The sequence below is a fragment of the Uranotaenia lowii genome, chromosome 3, assembly GCF_029784155.1.
Source record: "Uranotaenia lowii strain MFRU-FL chromosome 3, ASM2978415v1, whole genome shotgun sequence".
NCBI classification, from domain to species: Eukaryota; Metazoa; Arthropoda; class Insecta; order Diptera; family Culicidae; genus Uranotaenia; species Uranotaenia lowii.
In genome coordinates, this window is record NC_073693.1 from 286413448 (window position 1) to 286439919 (window position 26472).

At 39.4% G+C, this 26472-nt stretch overlaps 4 protein-coding genes and 1 long non-coding RNA gene across 6 annotated transcripts; 2 read left to right on the forward strand and 3 right to left on the reverse strand.

The window, feature by feature from the left end:
* Positions 1-9115: 9115 nt before the first annotated feature.
* Positions 9116-9902, reverse strand: LOC129751516 (uncharacterized). The gene is made up of 3 exons (XR_008738735.1): positions 9739-9902; positions 9498-9678; positions 9116-9441 (listed from the first exon to the last, which is right to left on the reverse strand). It is a non-coding gene; the product is annotated as an uncharacterized LOC129751516 (long non-coding RNA).
* Positions 9903-10938: 1036 nt separating this feature from the next.
* On the forward strand, positions 10939-12478 carry LOC129755763 (3-ketodihydrosphingosine reductase). The gene is made up of 3 exons (XM_055752401.1): positions 10939-11087; positions 11284-11510; positions 11573-12478. Exons 2-3 carry the CDS (start codon positions 11294-11296, stop codon positions 12355-12357), a joined length of 1002 nt encoding a protein of 333 aa, XP_055608376.1. The 5' UTR covers positions 10939-11087; positions 11284-11293; the 3' UTR covers positions 12358-12478.
* A 295-nt stretch (positions 12479-12773) lies between these two features.
* LOC129755287 (methyl-CpG-binding domain protein 2) lies at positions 12774-14721 on the reverse strand. Its single transcript, XM_055751710.1, has 4 exons — positions 14476-14721; positions 13934-14272; positions 13502-13676; positions 12774-13386 (listed from the first exon to the last, which is right to left on the reverse strand). Exons 1-4 carry the CDS (start codon positions 14595-14597, stop codon positions 13075-13077), a joined length of 948 nt encoding a protein of 315 aa, XP_055607685.1. The 5' UTR covers positions 14598-14721; the 3' UTR covers positions 12774-13074.
* Positions 14722-17981: 3260 nt separating this feature from the next.
* On the forward strand, positions 17982-19401 carry LOC129755967 (metaxin-1 homolog). 2 transcript variants are annotated; one of them, XM_055752691.1, is made up of 5 exons: positions 17991-18009; positions 18073-18149; positions 18220-18645; positions 18715-19158; positions 19245-19401. In XM_055752691.1, exons 2-5 carry the CDS (start codon positions 18081-18083, stop codon positions 19320-19322), a joined length of 1017 nt encoding a protein of 338 aa, XP_055608666.1. In that variant the 5' UTR covers positions 17991-18009; positions 18073-18080; the 3' UTR covers positions 19323-19401. The 2 variants fall into 2 exon arrangements, with proteins under 2 accessions (XP_055608665.1, XP_055608666.1); XM_055752690.1 differs by having other exon boundaries at positions 17982-18149.
* Positions 19402-19459: 58 nt separating this feature from the next.
* Positions 19460-22013, reverse strand: LOC129754857 (nuclear pore complex protein Nup58-like). The gene is made up of 3 exons (XM_055751095.1): positions 21274-22013; positions 20184-20660; positions 19460-20117 (listed from the first exon to the last, which is right to left on the reverse strand). Exons 1-3 carry the CDS (start codon positions 21859-21861, stop codon positions 19533-19535), a joined length of 1650 nt encoding a protein of 549 aa, XP_055607070.1. The 5' UTR covers positions 21862-22013; the 3' UTR covers positions 19460-19532.
* Positions 22014-26472: the final 4459 nt, after the last annotated feature.

Sequence of the window (26472 nt, forward strand, 5' to 3'; positions counted from 1 at the left end):
AGCCCTATGTTCAAAATGACAAATTGCCAGGTTAGATGAAAAATAACGAAAATTCATATGGGACTGTTATGCGAGTTGGGGCAGTATACAGGGTGAAAATAAAGTTATCGTACATTGGATTCTTTTTTAAACGATCTTATTTTACATGGTTTTATTTTAAACGACTTTAACGATTTTCTCAAAATAAGAAGATATTTGAACATGTCAAAAACAGGTTGTATACATTACTGCGTTTTGTCCAAACCACTCTTGGGTGGTAAATTGATTCGGACGTTGCTTCCCGACGGAAACATGGGCCGGAATGGCAACTTAGAGACTTTGCGGAAGTTCCGGAACAACCGTGGCTTAAAACCCAAAACAAAGCAATCCAAAACAAATCTTTGAGTTTCCCGATTGCACTCAAATCACCTCAGAATTAAAACGTTCGTTTAAAAAAAGAATCCAGTGTATTTTTGAAAAATTGAAGCATTATATAACCCTGCTTAGTAAATACATTCCTTTAGTCGGTTGCGAATGCCTCCGACGATGATCGCTGGCACATTTTCGGTAAATGTCATTTTAGACCATATCAGAACCATTTTCAGATCATCACCGATACCACATCGTAAAGCTGAGAGCTTTTCCTTCAATATGGATTACATGGGATGTGTCTTTAGGTATAGGTTTGTGAGTTTGGCACGCGATTCTACGTATTCTTAACCCTAAAACCCCAAAAGCAAAAAAACAACATCTTTTTACAGGCGAGGCCCTTGGGTTAAGTGAAAAAATCGAAAAATCTGAGTTAAATGCGAGGAACGAATCTTTGAGCATCGAGCCTCATTTGCTATTTCAATCAGAATTTTATTTCACTGTTTTATATAGTTTTTACTACTTTGCAAAAATTATACTAATTAAAGGCCAAGTTGTTGATGACACCCCTCTCTGGCACCAAATGAAACATACAATGATCGATGGATGGAGCTATTTTACAGAAATGTCACCACTAGCGCGTACAGCTGTCAAACCTCTTGATCAGCAAAACACTCGCGTAACATTCTATAAGGGCGAAACGAGCAGGTGATTTGAATCGGTTGTTTAACTAAAATGGAATTGATTAAACGTCCAACAGGCATTGTTTTTCGTTAAAAATATGTCAAATGCTTCGTTTTTATTCTCAAAGTCGTTGTACAATTATATTTTCCAAAAAAAATCTAGAATTTAATGGAATAGTTTGAACTTTTAATGTGTGTTTTTCTCGATATCAGCTTTTATGCACTTAGCTCCCTCTGGCCTCAGATAACAATGGTAGATTCTGCGGAATTCCAAGCCTATTGAAGCTGTGGATCCATCTGAACCAAAGTGCATCGTTGTGTACGGCTTCAGTACTTCACGGAGGATCCGGTCCAGAGTAGTTTGCTATGTTGATCTTTAAGTTAGACTCAAAAAACACACAAGTTTGATCTTTTCATGAAAAAAGTCGTAGAAAATGTGTGCAATGCTTCTGCTGACCATTCTTGAGCAATTGGTGGTAGTGAAGTGACTCAATTGTGAAAATTGAATTTGGATTTATCGTCGCGAATGTTTGCTCTTGGATTTTATCGACTTTTTTCGGTGAGTTTTAATATAAAAAAAAAACAATTTTTACCAGTTGTCCAGACGTTTCGAGCTACTCGGGCTTTCGCTCCTCTTCAGTGGACAAAAATACTGGCCATCGTCTAAACTACTTTGATTTCAAAATCAAAGTTGTTCTGACGATGGCCAGTATTTTTGTCAACTGAAGAGGAGCGAAAGCCAGAGTAGCTCGAAACGTCTGGACAACTGGTAAAAATTGTTTTTTTTTTATATTAAAACTCGCCGAAAAAAGTCGATAAAATCCAAGAGCAATTGTGAAAATTTTGGCGTAGCTGAAGAAAACCCTGTGAAGTGTTTCAATGCTCGATGTTCTTCAATGGTTGTCAGTGAAACAAAGAATTGGATAGAACAGTTTAATATTTATATATAAGTTGAAAAATGGATTCGACATTCACAGATACAACACAAGAAGAGCACAAGACTTCAAACGATCCCTTTTCTACAACGGATTGAAAGTGTTCAACAATTTAGCGACAAGCATAAAAAATAGTGTGAACATAAACATTTTCAAGAAAACGGCAATACAATACATCAAACAGACTGTTTGAAAATATGACAAATCCTGACAAGGATCATACGATGAAAGTGATGGAAATCTGCCGAAGATTCAGATAGAGAATTGTACGGTGATGGGCATACGCGAGAGTAAGACGAAACAAGTCGTACAGAAAAAGCAAATTCAAAGTAATATGAAATTATCATAAGGATAAAATGTCCCTCCCACTTCTAAAGAAGCGTATGGGGTGAAGGAAGGACCCAAATGGGTCTAAGGGACCATCACAAAAAAAGTAGCGAGCAACATCGTCTGCATGTTCTAATTACTGAAAAAATGTATGGAGGTCTACGGAAGGTATTTTTAGTTTTTTTCCTTCTTTTTCGCCAAAATTCCAAAGAATGTTACTATTAATTGAAGTATGGAGACTTTATTCTCACTCTGTAGTATTTCTCATGATTATGATGATTGGGCGATCGAGATCGTGGACATCTGTATGTGCTGTAAGAGCTTATGTCTGGTTCTAGATGGTGTTGCAGCTGTACTGCATCGAGTTCAAACACGTGATTGCAAGTACTTAAATGTGATGATCAAAGACCTAGGCTTAGCCTCAAAAGCCACTTAAAGTATGGTGCAAGAGAACGGCAATGGCTACGGAGCCTTTTGCGTGGCCCATATTGACGGCAGACGTATGATGACTTCGTCAATTCTGCGATACGCTGGAGCAGTGAAATCTAAAGAACTCAACAGTTTGCAGAGACTGATGAACCCGCGTGCTATCAACCGAACTCTTCGATGATTTTGAGGACGCTTTGAGATTTTAACTGGCCACAGATGCCACTTCTCCTATACCAGTGAATATTTTCCTGACTAAATGGAAGAATGGCTCAAAATTACCATCCATCTAACAGGAGTTAACGGCCCGGATTTTCTATACCTTCAGGAACCGATACAAAATGTTTCTGATGAACTAGTGTAGTTACTAGTCAGGTCTACCTAAACCGCCGGTCGAATGTACACGTTTCTCACGTCGAAAGAAGGAAGTCGTTTTTTTGCGGGAGCTCGCGAAGTTTAAAATTTTTAGGTGAAATAAGGTCCACAGGTTCCATACCTTAATCCAAAGATGGAAGAAGTCAGCCAAAAGCAAGACAAAGAATCTTAACATTTCCAAGTTACACGGGAATTAATCTACTCCTTGCAGTACATGACGAACTTTTTAGATAAGCTTGCCAGATTGCCTGGTTCTATGAGGACTTCTGAATATTTTGAAATAAAATTTGGGAAAGATCCGGCTCGGCCCCGCTGCCCGATTCCGTAGAAAACCCAAAAAAACCAAATCCAAATAAAATGGAATTATGATCTTGATTTCGACGGAGGAAACGAATTTGTGTGAATCATTTTTTTTCCTTGAAGTTGTCCCTCTTGTGGGACCGCTAGGGCCATCGTTGGCCTAACTCGCTGAACCGGTATTATCAAAATAAACTTTATCGAATTTTTAGCAGCCAAAAATACGATTAAAAAAAATGTTTTTTTTTTAATAAAACTTGAGATTTTTGCCAGGATTTTCTCGGGTTTGGAGTTGAAAACTCTTAAATCAAATGAACGAATTTGGCCAGATTTTTAGATAAATAGATCGGATTTGCCCGGCACGGATATGTAACTGAAAAAATCTGGGAAAACTGTTCATACAGCATTAGGATTAGGAAACAATAATTTTGACTACATATCGGTCTAGTCGGTTTTGGTTGGTTTTGGTTGATTTTGGTTGATGGGATCAAGATTAAAGTCACCCAGAAAAACATACTCGAATAAACTTATATTTATTTTACCTATTTATATTACTATTTTATATAATTCCAGTTTGGTTAGTAGAGCTTAACTTCACTTCAAGGTTTCCGAGTATTATTTATTTTTTAATTTTAAAATTCATTCAATATTACAATTTCTTATGATTTAATCAAAACATGTAAATATATAACGCTTTATTAAAAAAACTTATTTATTTTTTATTCCAAAACTGGTATTCAAGAACTAATTATTTTTTGAATTTAAATAAAAAAAAAAGAACATTCAACTAAAAGAAAACAATGATGCCACCTACCTTTGCATAGCCCGTTCGGTGCCGGGAAATCCGTTTATCTAATCCAACAGTTCCGAGCAAAATCCATCAACCGGAACAACTATATTCACCGGACAGGCCCCTGAAGCCCCTAGTACAGGAACACTTTAAGTAGATACCCCAACTGGATATGTTGATTGAAACCGATATCTCGAAGCTATCTTCACTTTCGAGACCGTATTTTGGAACCACTTTCTTCTTCCTTCCGCGATATGTAGTGTGGTGGCAGAAATGGTTTAGCAAAAACACAGCACTTTTATTTTTCGCTTATTTTTCTCATCGAAAGGCTTCGCCAGGCGTAAGGTTTTCTCCGTTTCCCACTTGGAGACCTGTCACAATACAACACAATAACTTCCCTCCCTGTTTGAATTACTTCCGGAACATGCACCTGCCTGATTTTTACAGGTTGAAAATAACAGGAACCGAATACCCTCTAATATTTTTTTCAGAACCTCGAGCCGTGATCCGAAAAACTCCAACTATTCGAGGTTTCTAGACACTGCCTTTTTTAAGTCGACGGCCGTTCACAACTTTTGCACAATGTATATCCAAATTGGAGGATCCGATTTTCCGGAATTCCGGATCGAAAGGGGACCAAACCCAGCGACTTCACACTCTGAGGAACCCGTTTTCGGCAAAGAACACCCGATCCGCGAGATCCGATCCCGGTAACGTAGCGTTTTTACGCGTAATTTTAAGATACCTAGCGAAAAGCGAGAAGTTTGTAGAAAATTTTTATCGACGACACTTTTTACACACTTTACACACTCTTCCCGTTTTTTCGTTCGATTGAGCTGAATCTGATGTGCCAGTGCCACTGCCGAAAGGCGACAACTAAACACCACTACCAGCACACGGGAACGGAATTTCGGATGTCGATTGGCGGTGCACGTGTGTTGGTGTTCGCATTCGACGTCGCACCTTTGGCACACACATTGATGCTAGAATGGCCCATCTGGCAGGGATCAGTTTAAACCGAACCAGCTCCTGGTCAACGTTGGCTTGGTTTGTCTGGTTAAGAAAAAAGTTGTTTTACGAAATAACAACTTGTTTGTGTACATACGTTCCACGGCTTTCACGCACACGTTAACAAAACCTTTGCGAGATCAATCCACCTGTAAGAACAAAAGGTCTAACTTATTAATGGCGTATTTTTTTTTGATTCCGGATTTGGCTCTAGAACCGTCAGAATAAAAAAGCAAGTTTCGGGTTTCGAGTTATTCCATACGTAGGTGTGCGTGAGAACGAGCGCAATGTTTACATGCAGCTGTCATTTTGTTCTCCCTTCTTGGATTTCTTCATTCGGTTCTTCACATCCGGATTGCCGTTTTTTGTGTCCGGATTGCACTGGACTGCAGATAATACGATTTTGCTTGGCTGAGAGGTTCAAAATCGCGGCAATAATCATTTGCCCGTTCATTATTACACTGTTTTGTTTTCAGCCAAAAACAGCTGTTTAATGTTTTGACAACAACGTTGAGAGTATTGGTGAACTTCTCGCAAAACTGACTTTTTTCTCAGGGCGACTCCGTCCCTTTTTCGAGCGAACCTAGGTTGCCTCTCGAGCAATAAATGAGCACGATGACAGCAGTTAGAGCGAACCTAGGTTGCCTCTAGTTTGCCTCCAGGTGAAAAAAAATACGTTATAAATTGAAATCATCAAACTACAAACAATTTTCAACATAAAATATTGAAATTCAAGCTGCTGAATTCATAAATTTTCAGTTGTAAAATAAAATTCTCGTACGGGAATAAATCCAAATAATTATGAAAGCTTGTGGAAATCATTAGTTTCATAAAACCCATGGATGACCTCTACATTTACAAACGAGCCGAGATTTGAATTCAAAATAAAGTTTTTCAACGTTCATTTAAATATATTTTTCTTTTAAATTGAAATTGTTTTAAAATTTTTGTTGAAGCAGCACTTTGGACAGGAAACTTTACTATTACTTGGCGATAGAACTTGCAATACTTTTAATGCAGATTTCACTTTCTTATATACATACAATACCATTTCTATAGTTGAATAGTATAATGGTTATTATATTTTGTTTTGTTTATATGGGCTTATGAGCGGGGAACAGAAGATAAAAAAAATTCAATGAGAGTAGTATAGCTTAGAGTAGGATAGCGGCAACATGTAGAACCCGAGAGTCCTGAAGCACCAGTTGAAGGAAGCATTAAGAGCAAGTCCAATGGTGTTGGGAAAAAGTGGTAGGAATTTTGACAGCTGTAGCACAGATGGGAATTTTTCTATCGTGAAATATAGACCAAAAATGTTGGCCGTCCACCAGTGTGATAGAATACGAAGGTATAAAATCGAAAGCAACCAGCGATGCCAAGTGAATTTGCTTTTCAGTAATTTTACTGACTTTTTGAATTCACTGTTTGAAAATTGAAATCAAATTTATTTTACTTGATCATTAACTTGAAATAGAACCTAGTGTCAATATGAAAATTTTATTATTTATATGTATGAACAAGTGCTGTTTAAGTTATAATGCATTCCAATATTAAACTGTATTCTGCAGAATTAGGAGTTTTGTATTGGAGTGCATTTGATTACACGAGTTGATAAAGTTTTTGAACTCTTCCTAAATCATTTTCAAAGTGATAATTAAGCAAGTGACGTAAAAAAAGTATAGGTAATTCAGACACAAGCTGAATTTTACTCCCGATTCGACGCCTACGTTTGATCTGATTGACACTTATCGAATTAACAGCGAGGGTTCCGTTTTCTAAAGATGGTGGATCCATTAAAGGCGGCGTTCCGAACTTGTTATCGGACATTCCGACGGAATATCTTTTTCAAATAAAAAACGAAACAATTTCCTACTCCCGAAAACCGCTCAAACAAAACAAACAAACATAATTTATTTATTCTCCCAGCTATCTGGCATCTCTGCGCCTCAAAATGTATTCGATTGGCAAGGGCATGAAAAAAATTGGCTGTAAGTTTGAAAGAGTTGATTAACTTCATTGCAATTCGTATCAATTTAAGTGATAAAAGATTAAAAAAAAAAAAGAAAATATCACTTTATGTTTAAATCCTGGAATTGCTCAATTTCCTTTATTTTCCCCTCAACTGAGGTTTTGAGCATCAGTTAGATGGCAGCACCGAAGCGTTTCATGCACGAATACTGTATTGCAACGCCGACTCTATCACTTGGTTCGGTGTTGCAAAACATCGTGTTTTTCTATCACCCTCCGCCAAAAAGTGTTATACGATACAAATTTTGCAGCGCGAAACTGTTCGAATATCAGATTTTCCCAACACCGGTGGACGGCAAATGTGTTGTGATGTGATGTAAACCTTCGAAATTTCCAACTCCATCTCAACCAGTGAACTTGCTCTAAGAGAGTGCTCAACGGACATATGAGCTTCGAGTTAATCCAAGCAGTAACAGTTAATGATATGGTATCATATGCTAGCGCCTCGATATCATCCCAAGTACAATTTTAGGTTTTATAGCAGGCTGATAGATAAAGTTTTGGTTTTATAGGGGGCTTGAACAGTCGAATAAAACTATCGGTGTTACTTGGGATTGTCAGAAGGGTTCACTATCTTACCGTAGTCGAATTTTTCATACCTGTCACCTAACCTTACTCGTTACATTTCCCTATCTATCTTCTATCTTTTCTTCAAAAAGAGAACTAGATATAAGCACACAATTGTAATCAAACCAAATGAGTTTGGCTCCTTAAAGCCTAATGGTATGAGCCGTTTCAAATAAAGAATTTACAAAAAAAAACCTTACTCGTTTCGATAAATTTGGATTCTTGGTAGTTTGTTCTCAAAATTATTATAGATAGGCTAAGTAAAAGATATATTCAAGTTATTGATTTGAAGATAATTGTGATATTCTTAGTAACGACCCAGTAAAAGAAATAGCTATATTACGATTTTTTAAGAATGTTGAACTATAACAAAATCTAATAGAATTAGGTAGGTTAAAAATTTCTCGGACATGAATGCCAAAAAGTTGGTAAAATGTCCCAAATAAAATAAATACCACTGTAAATACATTATAATAATAAGTGATTGATTCTACGCGACTACACGGTTATTCGATAACTCAACAAGGATATAATAAAAACTTTGTTGTCAAACTTTGAACTTTAAGCTTAAATAGCTGTTTTGGGATATCTGGCTATATTTTCCCTTTATTTCTTATTTTGATAGGTGATAGGGGGGGGGGGGGGGGGGGGTGGGGGGGGTTTAACCCTTAGTTTTGATGGATGATATAGGCACAGATAAACAGACAGGACACTCTGAGGAAAATCCGTTCAAATTTTCGCAAGCCGATTACACTGCCATCTGTTGCCGACATTGCCTACCAATCAATTTAGATTTATAAAAATGATCATGGTCACCTATGACAATTTGGCGTTTTGTTTTGAAGCGTTAACAACCGTTTTATCATTTACAGGAGAAAGTATTCGGTTATTTACATCTACTAAAAATATTAAAATATTACGATTTTTATCTTTTAGACTTGGCTGAAATAGCTTCACTGCTGCTTGCGGAAGGAAATTGAAAAGAATAAAAAAGAATTGTAATAATTATGGTGATGGTGATGGTAATTGAATCCAGAGATCCTCTACAAGGATTGAAGTTGACATTGGCATATTATAACCATCTCCCATCTGATATTCCGGACCTACAAAACAATATTGCTTCAAGTTATACGAAGAACAGTTGAAACTTTTGATTCATCTTCGGAAACGGAAAAGTAAGCAACCTTCCGTGTTCAAAAAATCAAACTGGAAACTGACAATTTTGCGAAACTTCTGGAAACTTCTGAATGTATTTAGCGATTTTTCAAAAATTTTAATTCCAAATCAACCAAAAACCACACAGAAAACATCACTTGATAGTAAAAATCTGATTTGGTACAATATAATGGTAACAATTTTTATTTAAAAAAATATTTATTATAGGAGATTTCTTCATTAGCTGACAATATACACTTCACGAATTGTTTATAACACCTTCTATCTTCGACCGTGAAAAGCATCCTGTGAATTGATTTGTAACTAAAAATCTTATATCTGGTTTCTGTATTCAGATCGTTGATCAAACTGAATATTCAAATATTTATCTCCAAAACTCATTCATCGATTTTAGGATGAAGCTTCATTGCTTTTGTTATGCTTCTGGTTGGACTCGGCTTGACGAATTAGGATATCACTATGGAAATTATATGAAAAGTGCCTGGAATGGAAAAAAAATGCTTAAATATCCCCCAACTTCTGATCGGGGAGCCAAACGTTTCAAAAAGTTTCGTCCAGGAGGGTAGGGATTTTCAATTTTGAGGTGCAGATAACATTTGAGTCCACTGTAAGCTGAATGCAGATTTTCCAGGAAAACTCAGCGCACAACTCAACGATTCTAGGCTTCAATGATCGAACTACATATTATGTATATTTGATTCACCTGTCTTCATCAATCCTGAGAACGGTATGGAAATGTTATATTTCCGAAAATAAGATACCGTTAGATACTACTTACCGAAACAACTAACATCTCACGAACATCTTCTTTATTTTATAATTTATCGGAGCCCATGTTTTTTAAGTTTCGATTAGAAACCGGAAATTCAAATATCGCCATCCGATTTAAATCCACTTTTCAATTACTTTCTTTTCCATTTCACAAAGGATATTTGTTTTGAAGATGTTTTGGTCGTTAGGGGTAAGTAAACAAATATATCACAATAAACAGGGCTACCATGATGGAAAATTGTGATTTCCGCAAAACAAAGCAAAAAGTGAAGCAGAGCTATCTGGTGGTGACATTGCCTAGCTTCTCAGCTAGTTTTGCGAAGAATGAAAAAAGAGTGTCCTGTCTGTTTGTCTGTGATATAGGTATCTCCTATATGAAGATGTAGAACACCTGGAGGACCCAGGCCCTTATCCAGAGGACATCACCTCAGATGGAGATGACAGAGTGGACCCTTCAAGTGCTCAAGCATCTTCAAAGGATGGTCTCTCAAAAACACCCTAAGCATCTGCGTCCCCCCTAATCAGATTGTATGCTGAAAATTCAACTTTTGCTGGGCCGTAGGTGGTTTTTTTGCGGCCTAAAACGAATGGAAAGCCTCTGAATGTTATTCGGATTGTTAAAGATATGGCCAGGTTTCCCTCTGTGACCAACGTTACGAAGATAAGGCCCAACAAATTGCAGAGGCCTTAACTCGACTTCGGTCAAAATCTTAGATTGCCACCAACTCGTAACTGCCAACGCCGTCACGCCGTTCCGAAAGTAAATATATTTAAAATAGTTAAGTTGAAACGCTAAATACCAGAGATTTTATAACCATTGTTTCCTCGCATATTAATAATAATTTTTTAGTGTTATTTCAGAAGGTTGATTATCATTTAAAATCAAATTCACTTAATTCTGTAGTGTAAATATTTGAAGTGATAATGTAAATTAATGCATTCTTCAATCTTCCGTAAACACTCGGAAATAGAACAATACTTTTCTACATCGGAAAACAAACAGTAAGGGCATATAATCTGAACCGGTTCACATTGAACGAATAGGACGCAGCTGCTTACCACAGAGTAGGAATGTCAAAAACAGAGTTTTAACTTGCACATCGATATCGTACGGATGCCACGAATTTTATGAGTACAAAGATGAACTCTGAAAAGCATCTGTGCTATTACCGTTTCGTTCAAAACATAACGCAGCCAAATTGTGGGTTTGGTGGGTGGGTCTGTTGAATGCATTGGTCTTTCACGGACTGAAGTGATAAGCCTTTCGATTATTCGTTTAATGTTTTATCATAAAAATCAGGGACAAGCCGGGTGTTTGCCGACAATCAGTATTTATAATCATTGATTTTGAAACAGGTAATGTTGTGGTCTCGTTGAAATATATTACTGAGTTTAATCTTATTGGTCTCACATTGATTTCCGGTAAACATTATGCTTGATTTGTAACTTATGAAAAAAAATGATGTCATGAATAAGTGAAAATAAACAGCTTTCAATGCAATTGTGTCGGTGGATCAAAATTCTTTTTTTAACCTATTATTTTTTCTATCAGAAAAAAAAACATGGATCATCAAACGGAAATAGTGCTCACTATTTTTGGAATCATTTTTATACACGGATTAGTATTCTATCTTGTCTGCCGGAAATCGCGAGCCAACATTAGAAGCAAACATGTTGTCGTCACCGGTGGAAGCAGCGGAATCGGGCTGTGGGCCGCTATGGAATGCGTTCGACTCGGTGCGAATGTCACAATCGTCGCCAGGAATGTTAATCTGCTAGGTATCTTATTTAAGGCAAATAAAATTTATAAATCTCAAATCTAAAGAAAATTTTTGTTCCAGAAAAAGCCAAACAGCAATTGCTCAAGCGGAAGGTTCGTGAAGATCAACAAATTGAATACCGTTCGATTGATCTGGCCAAGAGCAACGATCTGGTGGAGAAGGGGTTCCAGGACATCGAGCAAGCTTCAGGATCTATTTTCATGTTGATTAACTGTGCAGGAATGGCCATTTGTGGAACGATCGAAGATACCTCGGTTGAAGATGCTAGACTGCTGATGGATGTTAACTACTTCGCCACCTATTATCCTACTCGTTATGTACTACCGAAAATGAAGGCAGCTCGGGAGGGTATCATCGTAATCACAGCTTCTCAGGCGGCCCTGGTAGGTCTCTACGGATACGGGGCTTACGCTGCATCGAAATTCGCACTGCGTGGTTTGGCCGAAACCATAGCCATGGAAGCGAAGCATGCTGGAGTTAGCGTCACGCTTGCCCTACCGGCTGATACCGATACGCCTGGATTCGAACGGGAGAATCAATCGAAACCCATCGAAACAAAAATCATCTCCGGCTCCGGGGGCTTAGCCAAACCGGAAGATGTCGGAAGGAAAATTGTTCACGATGCTTTGAAGGGATCGTTCTTTTCTATTCTGGGATTGGAAAGCTGGATTCTCAGCACCCTGTGCGTCGGAATGGCACCTTGGATGGGACCTATACTGTGTATCTTGCAGTTTTACCTGCTAGGTCCTTTACGGCTGATTGGTCTGTTGATCCAGTGGAACTTCCAGCGAATCATTAGGAACTGCGCCAAAGAACGGGAAACCAATGCCTGTACCAAAAACTAAAGCAATTTCATTGTTGCGGATGCTTTAGATGTCGTGAAACTAAATGTTACTCCTTCAATGGTAGAGTGCTAGTAAATGTGTGTCTTCTTTCATTGCATAATAAATGATTGCACAAATCAAATCATAATTTTTTTTTCGTCAGCTGGTCTGAAAAGTTTTATAAAAATCAACAGTTGTAACCTGCTTTCTTGGTCGATATTTGGAAACAAACTAGTTTGATTCAGTGTCAAGCTCGTTCAATCTTTTTTAAGAGTTGCGGCGCCATGTTTTTGAATGTTGCTTTGTCAAATTTTAAGCAGCTTAAATAATGTTAAGATTGTTAAGACTGCCAACAATATGATTCCATTATTTTCTCCTATTTTTCGGAACACAACAAGGGCATTTTTCTTTTTGTTTCTACCTTCAATGAACGTATCTTTATAGTACTCAATAAGTTATGATAGTATATTATGATGCACATAATCATTACAGTCAGAGCTTCTTTACTACACTTTAGAGATGTAATGGGTAATGTTCTTGGTCATAGCATTAGGTCAACTTATTCGAGTGGACATTTTTGTATTGCTAAAATCATCATCGAACACATGCGTTTACACTAAGATACATTATCCCAAAGTCTTTTATCTTCGACCGTTCCAGATATCGACATAGTCATTAGAAAAGATCTTAAATACTATTAGCATAAAATTGTAAAATAAATTTACCTCACCCTATTGATTAGGCTTTCAGTGCTTCTTGTAATCGGAGCCTCGCAAACTGCACCCGCTCTTCTTGCCGCTTGATGTCGTCCTCGGTGACGGTGGCCACGTGCATCAGTGGCTGGTCCGGGTTCACAAAAACCCCGGCATTGGTGTTGAGCGATGTTTTCGAAGCCGTTTGACCCGTCACCGGCTGGGAGTTGTTTTGTAAAGCAGTGGCCAGAGATTGCAACACCGTGGCCTCATTGACACCGGGCCCGACCGCCTTCAATCGTTTGGGTAGCTCTAGCAAACCGATTTCCTCGCTGTGAGTGTTGTTGGCACGAAGGTGCTGAGAAATGAAATTATTTTTTGTTCAATCATAGGGTTGTTTATTAAGGAATTTTACTTAAATGAAAAATTTCTTGATGACCAAAAAGAAATTTCAGCTAGTTTACATGACTCACCTCTAAACGTTTCTCCCAGAACAGTTGTCGCGGTTTAACTTGCGAACCATGCTGCAGTTCTCGTTTGACTTTGCTCTCTCCGTCCTGGCTGCGAACGACCGTTACCGGTTGTTTGAAAATTGATGCCGTCTGTCGAATGGGAGGAATCAACGAAGTATCCGCTCGCATTCCTCGACTGCAATATATTATGTGAAAAACGAAACAACAACAGTTAGAAAAATTGCCTACTTAACGATGAAAAGCACTTGAAAGAATTCATAATTGAAATTGTATATCAGCCAATCAGTTTTCTGTCGATATTTTTCAAAATTTATACCTTCCATGGGAAATCAACCAGATTGAAATGCCAATTTATAGAATTTTATAAGGAACAAAAAAGCAAAAATTAACCAACGCAAAACGAAAAGATGTCCAGTTCCGGGAAACCGGTACCTGTAATCGTATTGCTGCGATGAATGGGACTGATTCTGATGCTGATGATGTCTGGCTACTCCCAGATTTCCTGCCGATGCCGACAGGGGATGATAAATGGGAACGGGAGGCGGTGGACCTTGCCCACTGCTACCGCTTGGCGTACTGCCTCCACTTCCGGTTCCGGCGCTCCCACTCGCACTGGAACCTAACTTTCGTTTGAGAGCATTGTGCTGTAACATCATATGAGTAGCACCCGAAACTACGCGACCCGCTTGATAATCAAAGGTGGACAAATCAATTGTGTCCCCAAGAGCCCGCGCCAACTGGGGTTTGCTCTCGATTCGTTTACCCGCCGGACTGTTGGGAGAATCGTTCATTTAAAATTATCAAATCCCTTGCTGATGGTGTAAATACAAACAATAGCGACGAAGTGTTACCGTGTTACCCTATCTTTGAAAATATCTACAATATACCCTGGTAATATAGTGATGTATTCCACCAATATTACAAGCCGAATTTTAACAATTAAATCAACAATGAAAACATCATTCCCGTCTTACCTGTAATAGTAAACATCCACCTTGCCAGCGGAAAGACCCGTTTTGCGGAGCACTTCCTCCCGTTGCCATCCCTTGGGCAGGGCACCACAATCGGCGCGTTTTCGTTCAATGGACACGTTCATGGTCAGTTCCTACTTTCTGATGTCCGTTTTGGTATGAATTTCACTTGAAATTTGAGGAACTTTGTGGGAGAAAATGGTGTTTTGTTTAAAGCGATAACAAAACAAACAATAATTCTGTGTTGACGTTTTTACACGCTTAGAACGAATCGAACTATGTATTGAACCCTGTCAAACTTAATTTTGAGTTTAACCCTTTAATGCACAGTGTTGTTAAAACACTATACACATAAGGGTGCGAGTATAGCAACTATATATTTGCATCGCCCCGGGTTTGTTTGTTTATTCAGAAAAAGTTTTGCCCCGCGCCAGTGGAGAGAACGAAAACAGCATACTAGAAAAATCGAGATGCGTCGTTATGATTTTCAACGTCGCAACGTGTCGCTTCACTAGTAGACAAGCGCTCATATTTTGGTTTTAATCTGCATGTATAAAAGCTTCGTTCAATGGTTGGTAAAAATCGGTTTCAGCTGGTTTCTGTCAACAAGTAGATGTTCAGCGAGTCAATGTTTTGGTCGAAACTAGTCAGGTCGTTGTTCAATGGAGCAAGTTGAAACTTGTCGAAACCAATCCAGCTCGGCAGCAGGATTCGTTTCGACCTGGTAGAAATCGGTCGAAGTCAATTGGAATGAGACAGGTGATAAACTGATAAACCCTTTTCTATTCGTTTCGACCAGACTACATTGAACAGACTAAATATATTTGGCGATAACTCAAATCTGTTCTTAATAAAGCTTGTTTATTAGAATTCAGAATCAAAATTTAGAATAAACAACAGGGCATATAGTCCAGGGGTGCCAGGTGGATTCGTCGAAAATCAGGACAACGCAAAGGTCAAAATCAGGATTTTTCAGGACACCACTTGATCCATGATAATAATGAGGATTTCTGAATAAATTGCATAAATAAAGGCGCAATACAGGTGCTGTAAACGCCTTGATTTATGCAACAACAGTACGCAGCTTGTTTGCTGGCCGGTAGTTCTTATCGAAAAACACCATTTTAATATCATCTCAACCGAAGATTTCCATCTGTTCAATGGGTTTAACTATTTTATAACTTTTTTAATCGATTTTCTCATACACGCAGCGAAAAGTAGTACCATTGAACTAAAAAATATACATCTTTGATTCAAAAACCTTGTGTACATTAAAACAAAATCCAATTTCCTTGATTCAAGTAAATTTTATATTGAACCGAACTTTTTTCCCATAAAACCAATGTTCCGATTTTTTAAATCAAAATATTTAATTTGAATTCAAAGAATTTTTTTTTTAAACTCAGAATCAAAGTAAAAGTTCATTGTTTTAGATGAATTTTCTTTTGAACCAAAGTAATTTTTCGTCAAACAGTCGACACATCTTCATTATTAGCTTCTGTTAGGTGAACGGGTCGGCGAGAAGCTTTCCCGACATCCAGCCAGACCTATTCATTTTCTCCGGAATCTTCCTGCCGCGCAACCACCAGACAGCACCGAAATCACAAGACGTACCCGGCGTAGGAAAGTTTCGACAGCTTTGATAGGACAATCGACAGTGGACTCTTAGGTAGGCCTTAAAAATTAATTTAATTTCAAATAAACCGTCTAAGTAACAAAATTTTTCAGGGCAATCATTCATCAAACTAATTGGAAGAGGTAACTGTATACCGACTGTTCCGGTCCTCCAACTATGCGGTTGCAATCGCTTCGGGCCGATCCAAGAAGACTCAACATCTGGCGCCGAAACCCTTCATCAGTTGTTCGGGTGCAAACAAACATCGTCCAGTAAGTACTTTTCATGCAATGTATGCAAATAATTTTAATTTTTTTAATTGCATTATTTAGCTTAATGTCGTTTTTTTAAAGCTTCATAACAAACCGTATTATGTGTTCTCTTCTTTGTTTTCAGATGAACCGGTTCAAGAACTATTATCCTGTGGAAAATCGATAATCTAAATGAAGTACTTTAAGAGAAATAAAATGTTTTTATTATAATTGATTTCTTTTTATTTCTAATAGGATAAAAAATATAATGCAGTACTAGAATTCTTAGAAACCAAACATAGATTTGAAAAACAAATACTTTTAAATTGAAACCCAAATACCGTTAGAATAAAGATAAATTTCATAAAACTAAACGAAAAGGTTTTTGAATTAAAAGCATTTAATTATTTGGAACAAAGAAAAAGTTTCGATTCAAAGGAAAGCATTTCTTCGAAACAAAAGAAAATGCATTTGAATCAAAGGAATTTTTATTTGTCCCAAAATCAAAGGAAAAAATCCTTTGTTTTTGCGGCACTTTCCTTTGAAACTAAATTCTATTTTTCTGCGTGTAGTTTAACTACAAATTTGATCATATTTAAGAATTTTTTATGAAAATCAGGACAAATCAGGACATTTTGGGGACAAATTTAAAAAAAAATCAGGACAACTCAAGAGTTTTTGAAAAATCAGGACGGTCTCACGAAAATCAGGACAAATCCTGATAAATCAGGACACCTGGAGCCTCTGATATAGTCATAGTTACTGGCCCTTACAACGGATCCCGCATGCTTATTTAAAAGTGACGTTCTTGGCTACCTTTGGGTAACATCAACACTTTTCTCATATCAGCAGCAACATGAGAAAAGGGTATAAAAGACAAAGTAAACAAAACCGGTTTTCAGTGGATTCAAATGGCCCAATATAAGCTCTACTTAACACAAAAACCGTTTTTAGTTTTTCAGTTTTCGTAAGATTTATAATGCAGTTTGAGTAAAGGATAAAACTTAGAGCCATAAAATGACATTATCCTCACACAGATTGTTTTATACATCCTTTACTCCACACAAAGCAAACGGGCTAGATGCAAAACATTAAAAGGGGAAGAATGCGGAAACCTATTCACTCACTCCTATAGCGAGAACCATAAGCCTTTGTCAAAAACTAGGGGAAATTTTATCTCCATCTCACTCACACATATGAGACATACAGTACAAAGCGAAGGGTGTATAAAACATCTAGACGAATTTCTTACTCCAGCTAGGGTCTATAAACAATTGCGAGCTATTTTTACATGATAAAATCGTCGTATCGATAAAAACATACTTAGAATGATCCTACGCACCGTTTTGACTATTAAGACTGGGGAGATTCCTCGTGAATTTTAATTATCGATTTAAAAAAGATTGCAAAATTTTCAAACGCGTTTTTCTCGAAACGTCATATATGAACATAGACCCTTTTCACGTGTTGGTGCTGATATGAAATGTTCGAAGTGTTCTCAATTTCGGGTTATCCTATACAGCCTTAATCCTATTCCAATGTCCTTAATTTTCATTTACCATGTACTTCATGATACAAGTTTATGTTGTGCAACATTCAAGCATTTTGTAAACACCGCATGCATGCTGCATGGCTGGATGCGACACTTTTTTTCTTGGCTCACAATCTGATGTAAGTAGGCATGTTTCTGGTGCTCTAGTAATCATTTAAATTTGGGAAATACAATTTCGGTAGATGTTACTATGGAACTTTTTCTGTACCGCGGTGAGTGGGGTCTTCCCACGATAGATCAGGAATGTGCCCGGATTTTGGTAAGTATTGCCTATTTTGGTTTGTTGTTTCTTGATGAAATAATGTTTTTTTTTATTCCATATTTCACAGGCATACCTCAAATTTGCTGATGCAAAAATTACGCTGAACTTCAATGGGAATCCCTTCAGTTCCCCGAACGGTATGCTACCGTATCTGGTCACTGAGGAGGGCGCCAAAATAGGTGGCTACTCGAAGATTGTCGAGTACCTACAGTCCAAAGGATGGGATGCCAACGCACAGCTTGAAAATCTTAACTACATGGCAATCAACGGTCCCATACAGTACGTGATGGAGAATCTGCATCCCTACTTTATGTACAGCATGTGGGGTGATCCGAAAAATCTGGACACTACCCGGACGCTGTACGCAAAGCGTATTCCGATACCGTTTAATTTTTATTGCCCGCGCAAGTACGTTCAGAAGACTGAGCAGTTGATGCTCACATTGGCCGACTTTGCGCTGGACGATTCGGTTGAATTCCACGATGTTAAAGATGTAAGTATATAGGATTCTAGTTATGAAAGAGAAGAATTTTATAAATAATAATTTTTGTATCACAATCAGATTTTAGTGAACGCCAAGAAATGTATTAACTGGATTTCGGAGAAGCTGGGCGAGAGTATTTTTTTTCTCGGTGATGCACCTTGCGAAATCGATACCATCCTGTATGGGTACCTGTCGGTGATTGCAAAGCTAACCCTGCCCAATGGGATTTTACAGAACCACGTGAAGCAATGCGAAAATCTAGTCAAATATGTGGATCGAATCAGCAAAACCTATTTTGCCCGGGAAGGCTTCACTAGCGCAAAGGAGAGCGGTGATGGTCAAAACGGCTATAGCTCCTCGAATGGATCAAACGGCAAGAACGGAGAACAACCGAAGACACATTACGATGGAACCCAACGAGAGGACGACACACCATACGATCGAAAGAAACGATACGTTGTTTCCGGGCTGTTTGCCACGGTGGCCATGGTCGGATACGCTCTTCTTTCGGGGATCCTGACGGTAACCGATACACAAATTGCGTTCGCGAAATGAGCGATTTGAGTGGATAAATTATTTCAAGCTTTTTTTTTATAAATTTTTACCAGATCTCACGTAACGAGTATGGTGGTATGAACTTCATCACGCACGACGATGACGCAGACGACTACAACGACGAAGACTAGAGAAAGCCGATCTCCGATCAGAAAGTAACCGTAACACTCCTTCGTTCAAATAAATGGTAGCTTAAAAAATACTTAAGTACATCAATTTGTCCTTTTACTGGTTGAGAACTTTCGGCATGAAAAGCAACTACCAGAAATTGTCCTATAACACTTGTATATTTTAAACTTCTAAACAAGCACAAAATATAAAATTTCGAAACCATGGTCGGATTAGTGCTTGTTCCGTTTCGTACCCAACGGCGGTGTCTGTAAATTAAAGCCCCCACCTCCACCAAAGGTTGGTGCGCTGTCAAAAGTTTTACCTAAAGCACTTCCGGCTCCAGAAACTCCTAGCGCTGAACCGAATCCAGAGCTTGCTCCGCCCGGACCTGTTAGGCCCGCTGCTCCCAATGGTGCAGTGGCTGGTGCTGTAGGGGCAAAACCACCAGCAGATGCACGAGGCCACAGTGTCGAGTCAGGTGTTTGTTTCGTAACATTCAAACTTACCGCACCCATAAGGGTGGAGAACGGAGTTGGTCCGGTTGTGACGGAGCTGGAAAACCGGGACGATGCTGCAGTCGATGAATCCATACCACAAGCTGCAGCCTCGAAGACGTCCGTATTGTCCCGCAACAAATACCGACGCAAATTCATATACTGTTCCTTTTGGGCTTCCACCTTCTGGTGCGTCTCGTGAAGCCTGCCCGCTAAGGCGATGAAACTTTCGTGGATCTGTTGCAGACATCTTTTGAGATCCATGGCGGTGAAATGCTGCGGAACCGTAAGCGATAGCATATGTTTTTCCGTTAATTCAACCTGTGAAAAAGGCAGAAATAGAGTTAATTTTTATTTTTCCCTTTATTCATAAACTATTACTCTAACCTGTTGCTTTAGATTCAGAAGGTCGCTTTCGTATTTCTGGATTAACTCGATGAAGTACTGCAGTGGCATCGTATTTTCAAACTGCAGTCCAGCCGGGGTGTCGTGCGTTCGCTGGGCCATATCGGCCTGCTGGATAATGTTGGCCGTTTCGCCGCGCAGCAGCTTTATGGCCGACTGATTGTTCGTCACACTATTGGAGATATCGATCAGATTCCAGTTGAGCCGGCTTATTTCCGTCTGTACATTGTACAGCTTCCGGCTAGAGGTTCGTGCAATGTCGGAGCTGTTAGTTTTCTGCTTTTTAATGTGTTCCTTCAACTGTTCCACCGTTCCGACAATTTCCTGGGGCACCTGGAACTCTTTCGCTTTGGTGCTGTCCGGTTTGCCCTCGACGGATTTCGGCGCTGCCGCGTTGATATCGACTCCACCCAATCCAACCGGTTTTTGCGGGGCAAGACCGCTGCTGGTCGTTGCCACCTAAATAGGGTGTGGAATGGAAATGCGTTATTTTTGTAGGTGCTTTGAAGCGAAATTTTTATTTAATTTCAAGTGGCTCTTTCCACGTACAATACCAGTGTGTGTTTTACTCCTGAACAATATGAGATCAGATCCGAAATTTAAAAATTATTGAGAGGATTCGCCTTAAATCGTGTCAAATCAAATTGGGACCATTTTCTTTTTCTAATTCTTTTCAAAATACGCATGTGAAATTGTGGAATAAATGCCAGATGCATTGGATTGCTTGGCACAGATAATTCACAATCTCAGTTCAGTGTGTAAATTGCCCAAGTAGCCATTCCTTCAACTCCATCGACAGTCTTTTTTGGGCAAAGATAATTTCAAGCAAATTCCGAATTTTCCGAAGAGTTCCGAATTTTCCAAAAAAAGTAATTGGTTAACTAAAATTTCAAAAAGCCTTCGGAGGCAATACCAAAATTTGAAAAAAAAAAAAAAAAAGATGAAAATGTATTTGAATACATACAGTGAAAATAATTCACTTTAAAAACTTTATATTTTTGACGATATTCCAGATTGGGCTTTGTATTAAGTCAGTATATACATACAGAAAAAAAAATCAAATAAAACTCACCGTCGTTGTCACGGTGCTTCCGGTGGTAGTTTTGTTTGCTCCAAAAAGTCCCCCCGCAGCAGCGGGTGCCGCGGCTGTTGCTCCGAAACCTCCTCCTAAGGTTAGTGTGGGTACCGCCGTTGATGTTGTCGGTTTCACTAGACTGACTGACGCCGCAGTCGTCTGTTGGGGAGTTCCAAAACTAATCGGACCCGTTCCGCCGAGGGCTCCACTAGACGCTGCTGCTGCCTGAGCAACCGGAGTACTGGTAGTGGCTCCCGGCAAACCAAACCCTCCGAAGCCAGTTGGTGCGGCAGTGGTAGTTGTGGCCGCCGGAGCTGTTGCAGCCGGCGTTGGAGTCCCGAAACTGAAGGCCGGAGCTGCTGTCGTTGGAGGTTTCGCTAGGCTTCCGAAAGCTGGTGGTGGTGCGGCGGACGCTGCACTAGCTATCAAAGTGGGGGCAGATGTTCCGAAACTGAATCCGCCGCCCGGTGCGCCACCAGCCGCCAGATTGGTTGGAGCAGTAGCCGTGGTGCTGACGGCGGGAGTTCCGAACGAAAACGCCGGGGGTGCTGTGGTAGCTGGCGTTCCGAAACTAAATCCGGACATTTTGTCGCAACACTCCGGTTAGGTGTTTACCGATTTTATAATTACGCGAATAATTTGGAAAAACGATTTGGTTAGAAAAATTCAAACAGCGCGAACAAAACGAAACAAGAGCGTCCGCGTTTCGGAAATTTTTGACGTCTTTCGGTAGAAAACGCCCTTCAGAAACAGCAGTTTATTGTGTTGAGATCAGCCGTACACGCTCGAAAATAATTAACCAATTATCGTTAAAAAGTAACCATTTTCACACCTTTCCGCGTTAAGTGATTTTTTGGTTTTTTCCATAGAAGTCATTTTTTGACTTCTCTTGAGAAGTGGAAATATGGTTACTTTTTAACCGCAAGAAATTATTGCGGAGAAGTTGAAAAACGGTTAATTTTGAACCATATCGCAGAATGGTAGGGAAACAGGTAATTTTTTTCTATTAAATTCTAGAAATGGGATGTTTTTAACTGGAAAAAGAAAAATGATGCGGGTTTAAGAGCAGCATATTTATTTTTTATCAAACTTAATCCAAACAAACACCACAAACAAACAAACATGGTCCTTAATTTACCGCTCCAGCCAAATTTCCCGTGGTTCTACATGGTCAGCAGTTTTGATTCCACTTTACTCTTCAACTCATCGCCAGTATTGCTGCCAGTAGGATTAAAATTAAAAATAAACTATAATAAGCCAATGTGGCTTTGTCGAAGATTTTTGCTAAAATGGCGGACATGAATAAGTTGTTTCGTTTATTGGTCGAAATTCTAACCATTTATTGTTTATTGCATGGGAACTAGAAATATGGTTAAAATTTCACTTAAAAAAATCGTTAAAAAGTAACCATATTGGCAGTTCTTCATCGAAAACCATAAAATGGTTATTTTTAAACAATAAATGGTTAGAAAAAAATGAGCGTGTATGAAGCCAGCCGTATGAAACCAGCCGTATGAAATCATCATCGAATCCCATGTCAAAAAGATGGAATCGCACATCTGGTGAATTTTCTGCACACTTGATGAATTTTACCGCACACTTGGTGAATTTTGTGCACACTTGATGAATTTTGCCGCACACTTGGTGAATTTTGTGCACACTTGATGAATTTTGTCGCACATCTGATGAATTTTTCTGCACATCTGATGAATTTTTCTGCACATCTGATGAATTTCAGCGCACAATTCAGTGTGTTTTTTAAGCGTTTCTAATGATCATTTCATACGGCTGGTATGAAATGATCATTTTTTTTTTTTTTTGTAAATTATTTATTTGAAACGGCTCATACCTTTAGGCTTTAAGGAGCCAAACTCGTTTTGTTTGATTACAATTGTGTACTTAGATCTAGTTCACTTTTTTTTTTTTTGAAGAAAAAGAAAGATAGAAAGGGAAATATGAAAATAAAGAGAATTATAGTCGAAGATCGATAGCTTTTAGGAAAAGGTATATCTCGAACATATAGTCCAAGTCCATCATACCTAATACCACAGAGAACAGACGTACAAGCTCGAACAAAAAATCTTCAAAAAAGTGTGTAAAATTTTAAATGCCGACATCCAAAAAATATGTTGAAAATTGACTTTAAACAGTGGCACCTATTGCGCCGTTCAAAAGTTACAAACCAAATTTTTAAGTGTACAATTTTCGAAAAGGCGTAATCGTATATATGAACTCATAATTAAACTAATGCCGCTGGAAATATTACACAAGTTTCGTGGGCTAGCTTGTACGTCTGTTCTCTGTGCTAATACATCCCTCACTGGAACGTCGGGTGGTTTTCCTCGGGCCCGAAGGGAATCTATAAAGTTCGCTCTGGCGAATAGGTGGTCCTCACACGACCAAACAATATGCTCGATGTCATGGTAACCTAGACCACATCCGCATAAATTGCTGCCAGCAATATTTAAACGATAGAGTACCGCATTCATGGAATAATGATTGGACATGAGACGGGAAAATATACGAATAAAATCCCGAGTCAGGTTCAATCTATTAAACCAGGGTTTAAGGCTTACCTTTGGGATAATCGAGTGGAACCACCGACCCAACTCATCCTCGTCCCATCTACGCTGCCAGTTGACAAGAGAGTTTCTTCGAGCCAAGAAGTAAAATTCGTTGAATACGATTTCACGCTGGTAAATGTTGCCTTCCATCGCACCCACTTTTGCAAGGGAATCTGCCCTCTCATTGCCTGCTATTGAGCAATGTGAGGGGACCCAGATAAAGGTGATAGAAAAGCAACGTCTTGATAAAGTGGTCAATATATCTCGTATCATTTCGAGGAAGTACGGCGTGAATTTTCCTGGTTTTATAGAGCGGATTGCTTCAACAGAGCTGAGACTATCAGTTATAATATAGTAGTGTTCAATAGGTCGTGTGGCGATACTATTCAAAGCCCAGTGAATAGCTGCTAACTCTGCAACATATACAGAGCATGGTGACTGGAGACTGTGAGATGCGCTGGATATTTCGTTGAACACTCCAAATCCTGTTGTTTCCTCTATAAGTGATCCATCGGTAAAGTACATTTTATCAGCATCGACGTGTCTATATTTAGCTTCGAAAATTCTTGGAATCAGAAGAGGACGATGCGGATCCGGGATTCCACGAATTTCCTGCTGCATAGACAAATCAAACTGGACAGAAGAATGATCGTAGTCTGGGCTACAAACACGAGTTGGAGAATACGAAGAAGGGTTTACCTGCATTGACATGAGGATATGGTATATAGACATAAATCTGGTTTGAACATTTTGCTCAAGTAACCTTTCGAAATTTACAATCACCAATGGGTTCATGACCTCACACCTGATGAGGAACCGAAGTGATAGTAAATTGAATCGATCTTTCAAAGGGAGTATTCCTGCCAAAACTTCAAGACTCATGTTGTGTGTTGAGGGCATACAGCCCAAAGCAATACGGAGACAACGGTATTGGATACGCTCATGAAATGATCATTCGAAACACTTAAAAAAACACACTGAATTGTGCGCTGAAATTCATCAGATGTGCAGAAAAATTCATCAGATGTGCAGAAAAATTCATCAGATGTGCGGCAAAATTCATCAAGTGTGCACAAAATTCACCAAGTGTGCGGCAAAATTCATCAAGTGTGCACAAAATTCACCAAGTGTGCGGTAAAATTCATCAAGTGTGCAGAAAATTCACCAGATGTGCTAGCTAGCTAGCTAAGCTAAGGGTCCAGCGCCGATTGACCGGCGCATAGGGCTGAGATAAAAGATCTCCACTGCTGGCGATCCGGAGCCAGCGTCTTCACTTGCTGCCAGCCGAGGTTCTCGTCAACTGTGCGGATTTCAGCGGCTAGACTTCGCCGCCACGAGCTTTTGGGCCTGCCTCTTCTTCGATGCCCATCTGGATTCCAGTCAAGCGCCTCTCTCCAAATCTCGTTTTCATCTCTTCGCAGCGTATGCCCAATCCATCTCCACTTACGTTCCCGAATCTCGATTTCTAGCGCCTTTTGATGACACCGGCGATGAAGTTCAACGTTTGAGATCCAGTTGCCAGGCCACCAAGCGCGGATGATGTTCCGCAGGCAGCGATTCACAAAAACTTGCAGTTTTCGCGTCGTCACCGCATATGTGCACCAAGTTTCACACCCGTACAGCAATACGGATTTGACGTTTGAGTTGAAGATTCGGATCTTAGTTCGTAGAGAGATCTGGCGTGACCGCCAGATGTTTCGGAGACTCGCAAACGCAAATCGGGCTTTTCTGATCCGGGTCTCGATGTCCTTCTTGGTCCCACCATCAGGCGTAATCTGGCTACCAAGATACTGGAAGCACTCCACTGTCTCAACCTGTTGTCCAGCTATCACGAAATTGGAAAGATTTTCTGTATTGACTTCCATCGACTTGGTCTTTCCGACATTGATTTTGAGACCTGCTGCCTTGGAGTTTTCGGTGAGGTCGTCGAGTTTGCTCTGCATGTCTTGTTGTGTTTGGGCGAGCAAAACAATATCGTCTGCCAGGTCAAGGTCGTCCAGTTGCTCCATGGTTGAAGGATTCCACGGCAATCCTCGGTTTGGTCTACAGTCAATCGATCCAGTCAAGATCTCATCCATTACGATGAGAAAAAGCAGCGGTGACAAAATACATCCTTGTCTCACTCCAGCAGTTACCGGGATTGGTTCGGACAAGACACCGTCGTGCAAGACCTTGCACGAAAATGTCTCGTACTGTGCTTCGATGAGATGGACTAGTTTCTCTGGGACCCCTCGTCGTCTAAGAGCAGCCCAGATGTTTTCGTGGTTCAGTCGGTCAAATGCTTTTTCGAAATCAACGAACACCAGCAGAAGAGAGTCCTGGAATTCGTTGATTTGTTCCAGTATTATTCGTAGCGTTGTGATGTGGTCCACACATGATCGTCCGGATCGGAATCCAGCTTGTTGCCGTCGGAGTGATGATTTCATACGGCTGTATGAAACCAGCCGTATGAAATCATCATCGAATCCCATGTCAAAAAGATGGAATCGCACATCTGGTGAATTTTCTGCACACTTGATGAATTTTACCGCACACTTGGTGAATTTTGTGCACACTTGATGAATTTTGCCGCACACTTGGTGAATTTTGTGCACACTTGATGAATTTTGCCGCACATCTGATGAATTTTTCT

Coding starts and splice junctions, on each gene's coding strand:
- LOC129755763 (XM_055752401.1), top strand. CDS start 11,294: ATGGATCATCAAACGGAAATAGTGCTCACTATTTTTGGAATCATTTTT. Junction 11,511..11,572: donor CAGGAATGTTAATCTGCTAG/GTATCTTATTTA, acceptor TTTTTGTTCCAG/AAAAAGCCAAACAGCAATTG.
- LOC129755287 (XM_055751710.1), bottom strand. CDS start 14,597: ATGAACGTGTCCATTGAACGAAAACGCGCCGATTGTGGTGCCCTGCCC. Junction 14,273..14,475: donor GTGGATGTTTACTATTACAG/GTAAGACGGGAA, acceptor TTCTCCCAACAG/TCCGGCGGGTAAACGAATCG. Junction 13,677..13,933: donor TCGCAGCAATACGATTACAG/GTACCGGTTTCC, acceptor AATATATTGCAG/TCGAGGAATGCGAGCGGATA.
- LOC129755967 (XM_055752690.1), top strand. CDS start 18,081: ATGGAACTTTTTCTGTACCGCGGTGAGTGGGGTCTTCCCACGATAGAT. Junction 18,646..18,714: donor AATTCCACGATGTTAAAGAT/GTAAGTATATAG, acceptor TATCACAATCAG/ATTTTAGTGAACGCCAAGAA. Junction 19,159..19,244: donor TTCTTTCGGGGATCCTGACG/GTAACCGATACA, acceptor AATTTTTACCAG/ATCTCACGTAACGAGTATGG.
- LOC129754857 (XM_055751095.1), bottom strand. CDS start 21,861: ATGTCCGGATTTAGTTTCGGAACGCCAGCTACCACAGCACCCCCGGCG. Junction 20,661..21,273: donor GAAGCACCGTGACAACGACG/GTGAGTTTTATT, acceptor CACCCTATTTAG/GTGGCAACGACCAGCAGCGG. Junction 20,118..20,183: donor TTCTGAATCTAAAGCAACAG/GTTAGAGTAATA, acceptor CCTTTTTCACAG/GTTGAATTAACGGAAAAACA.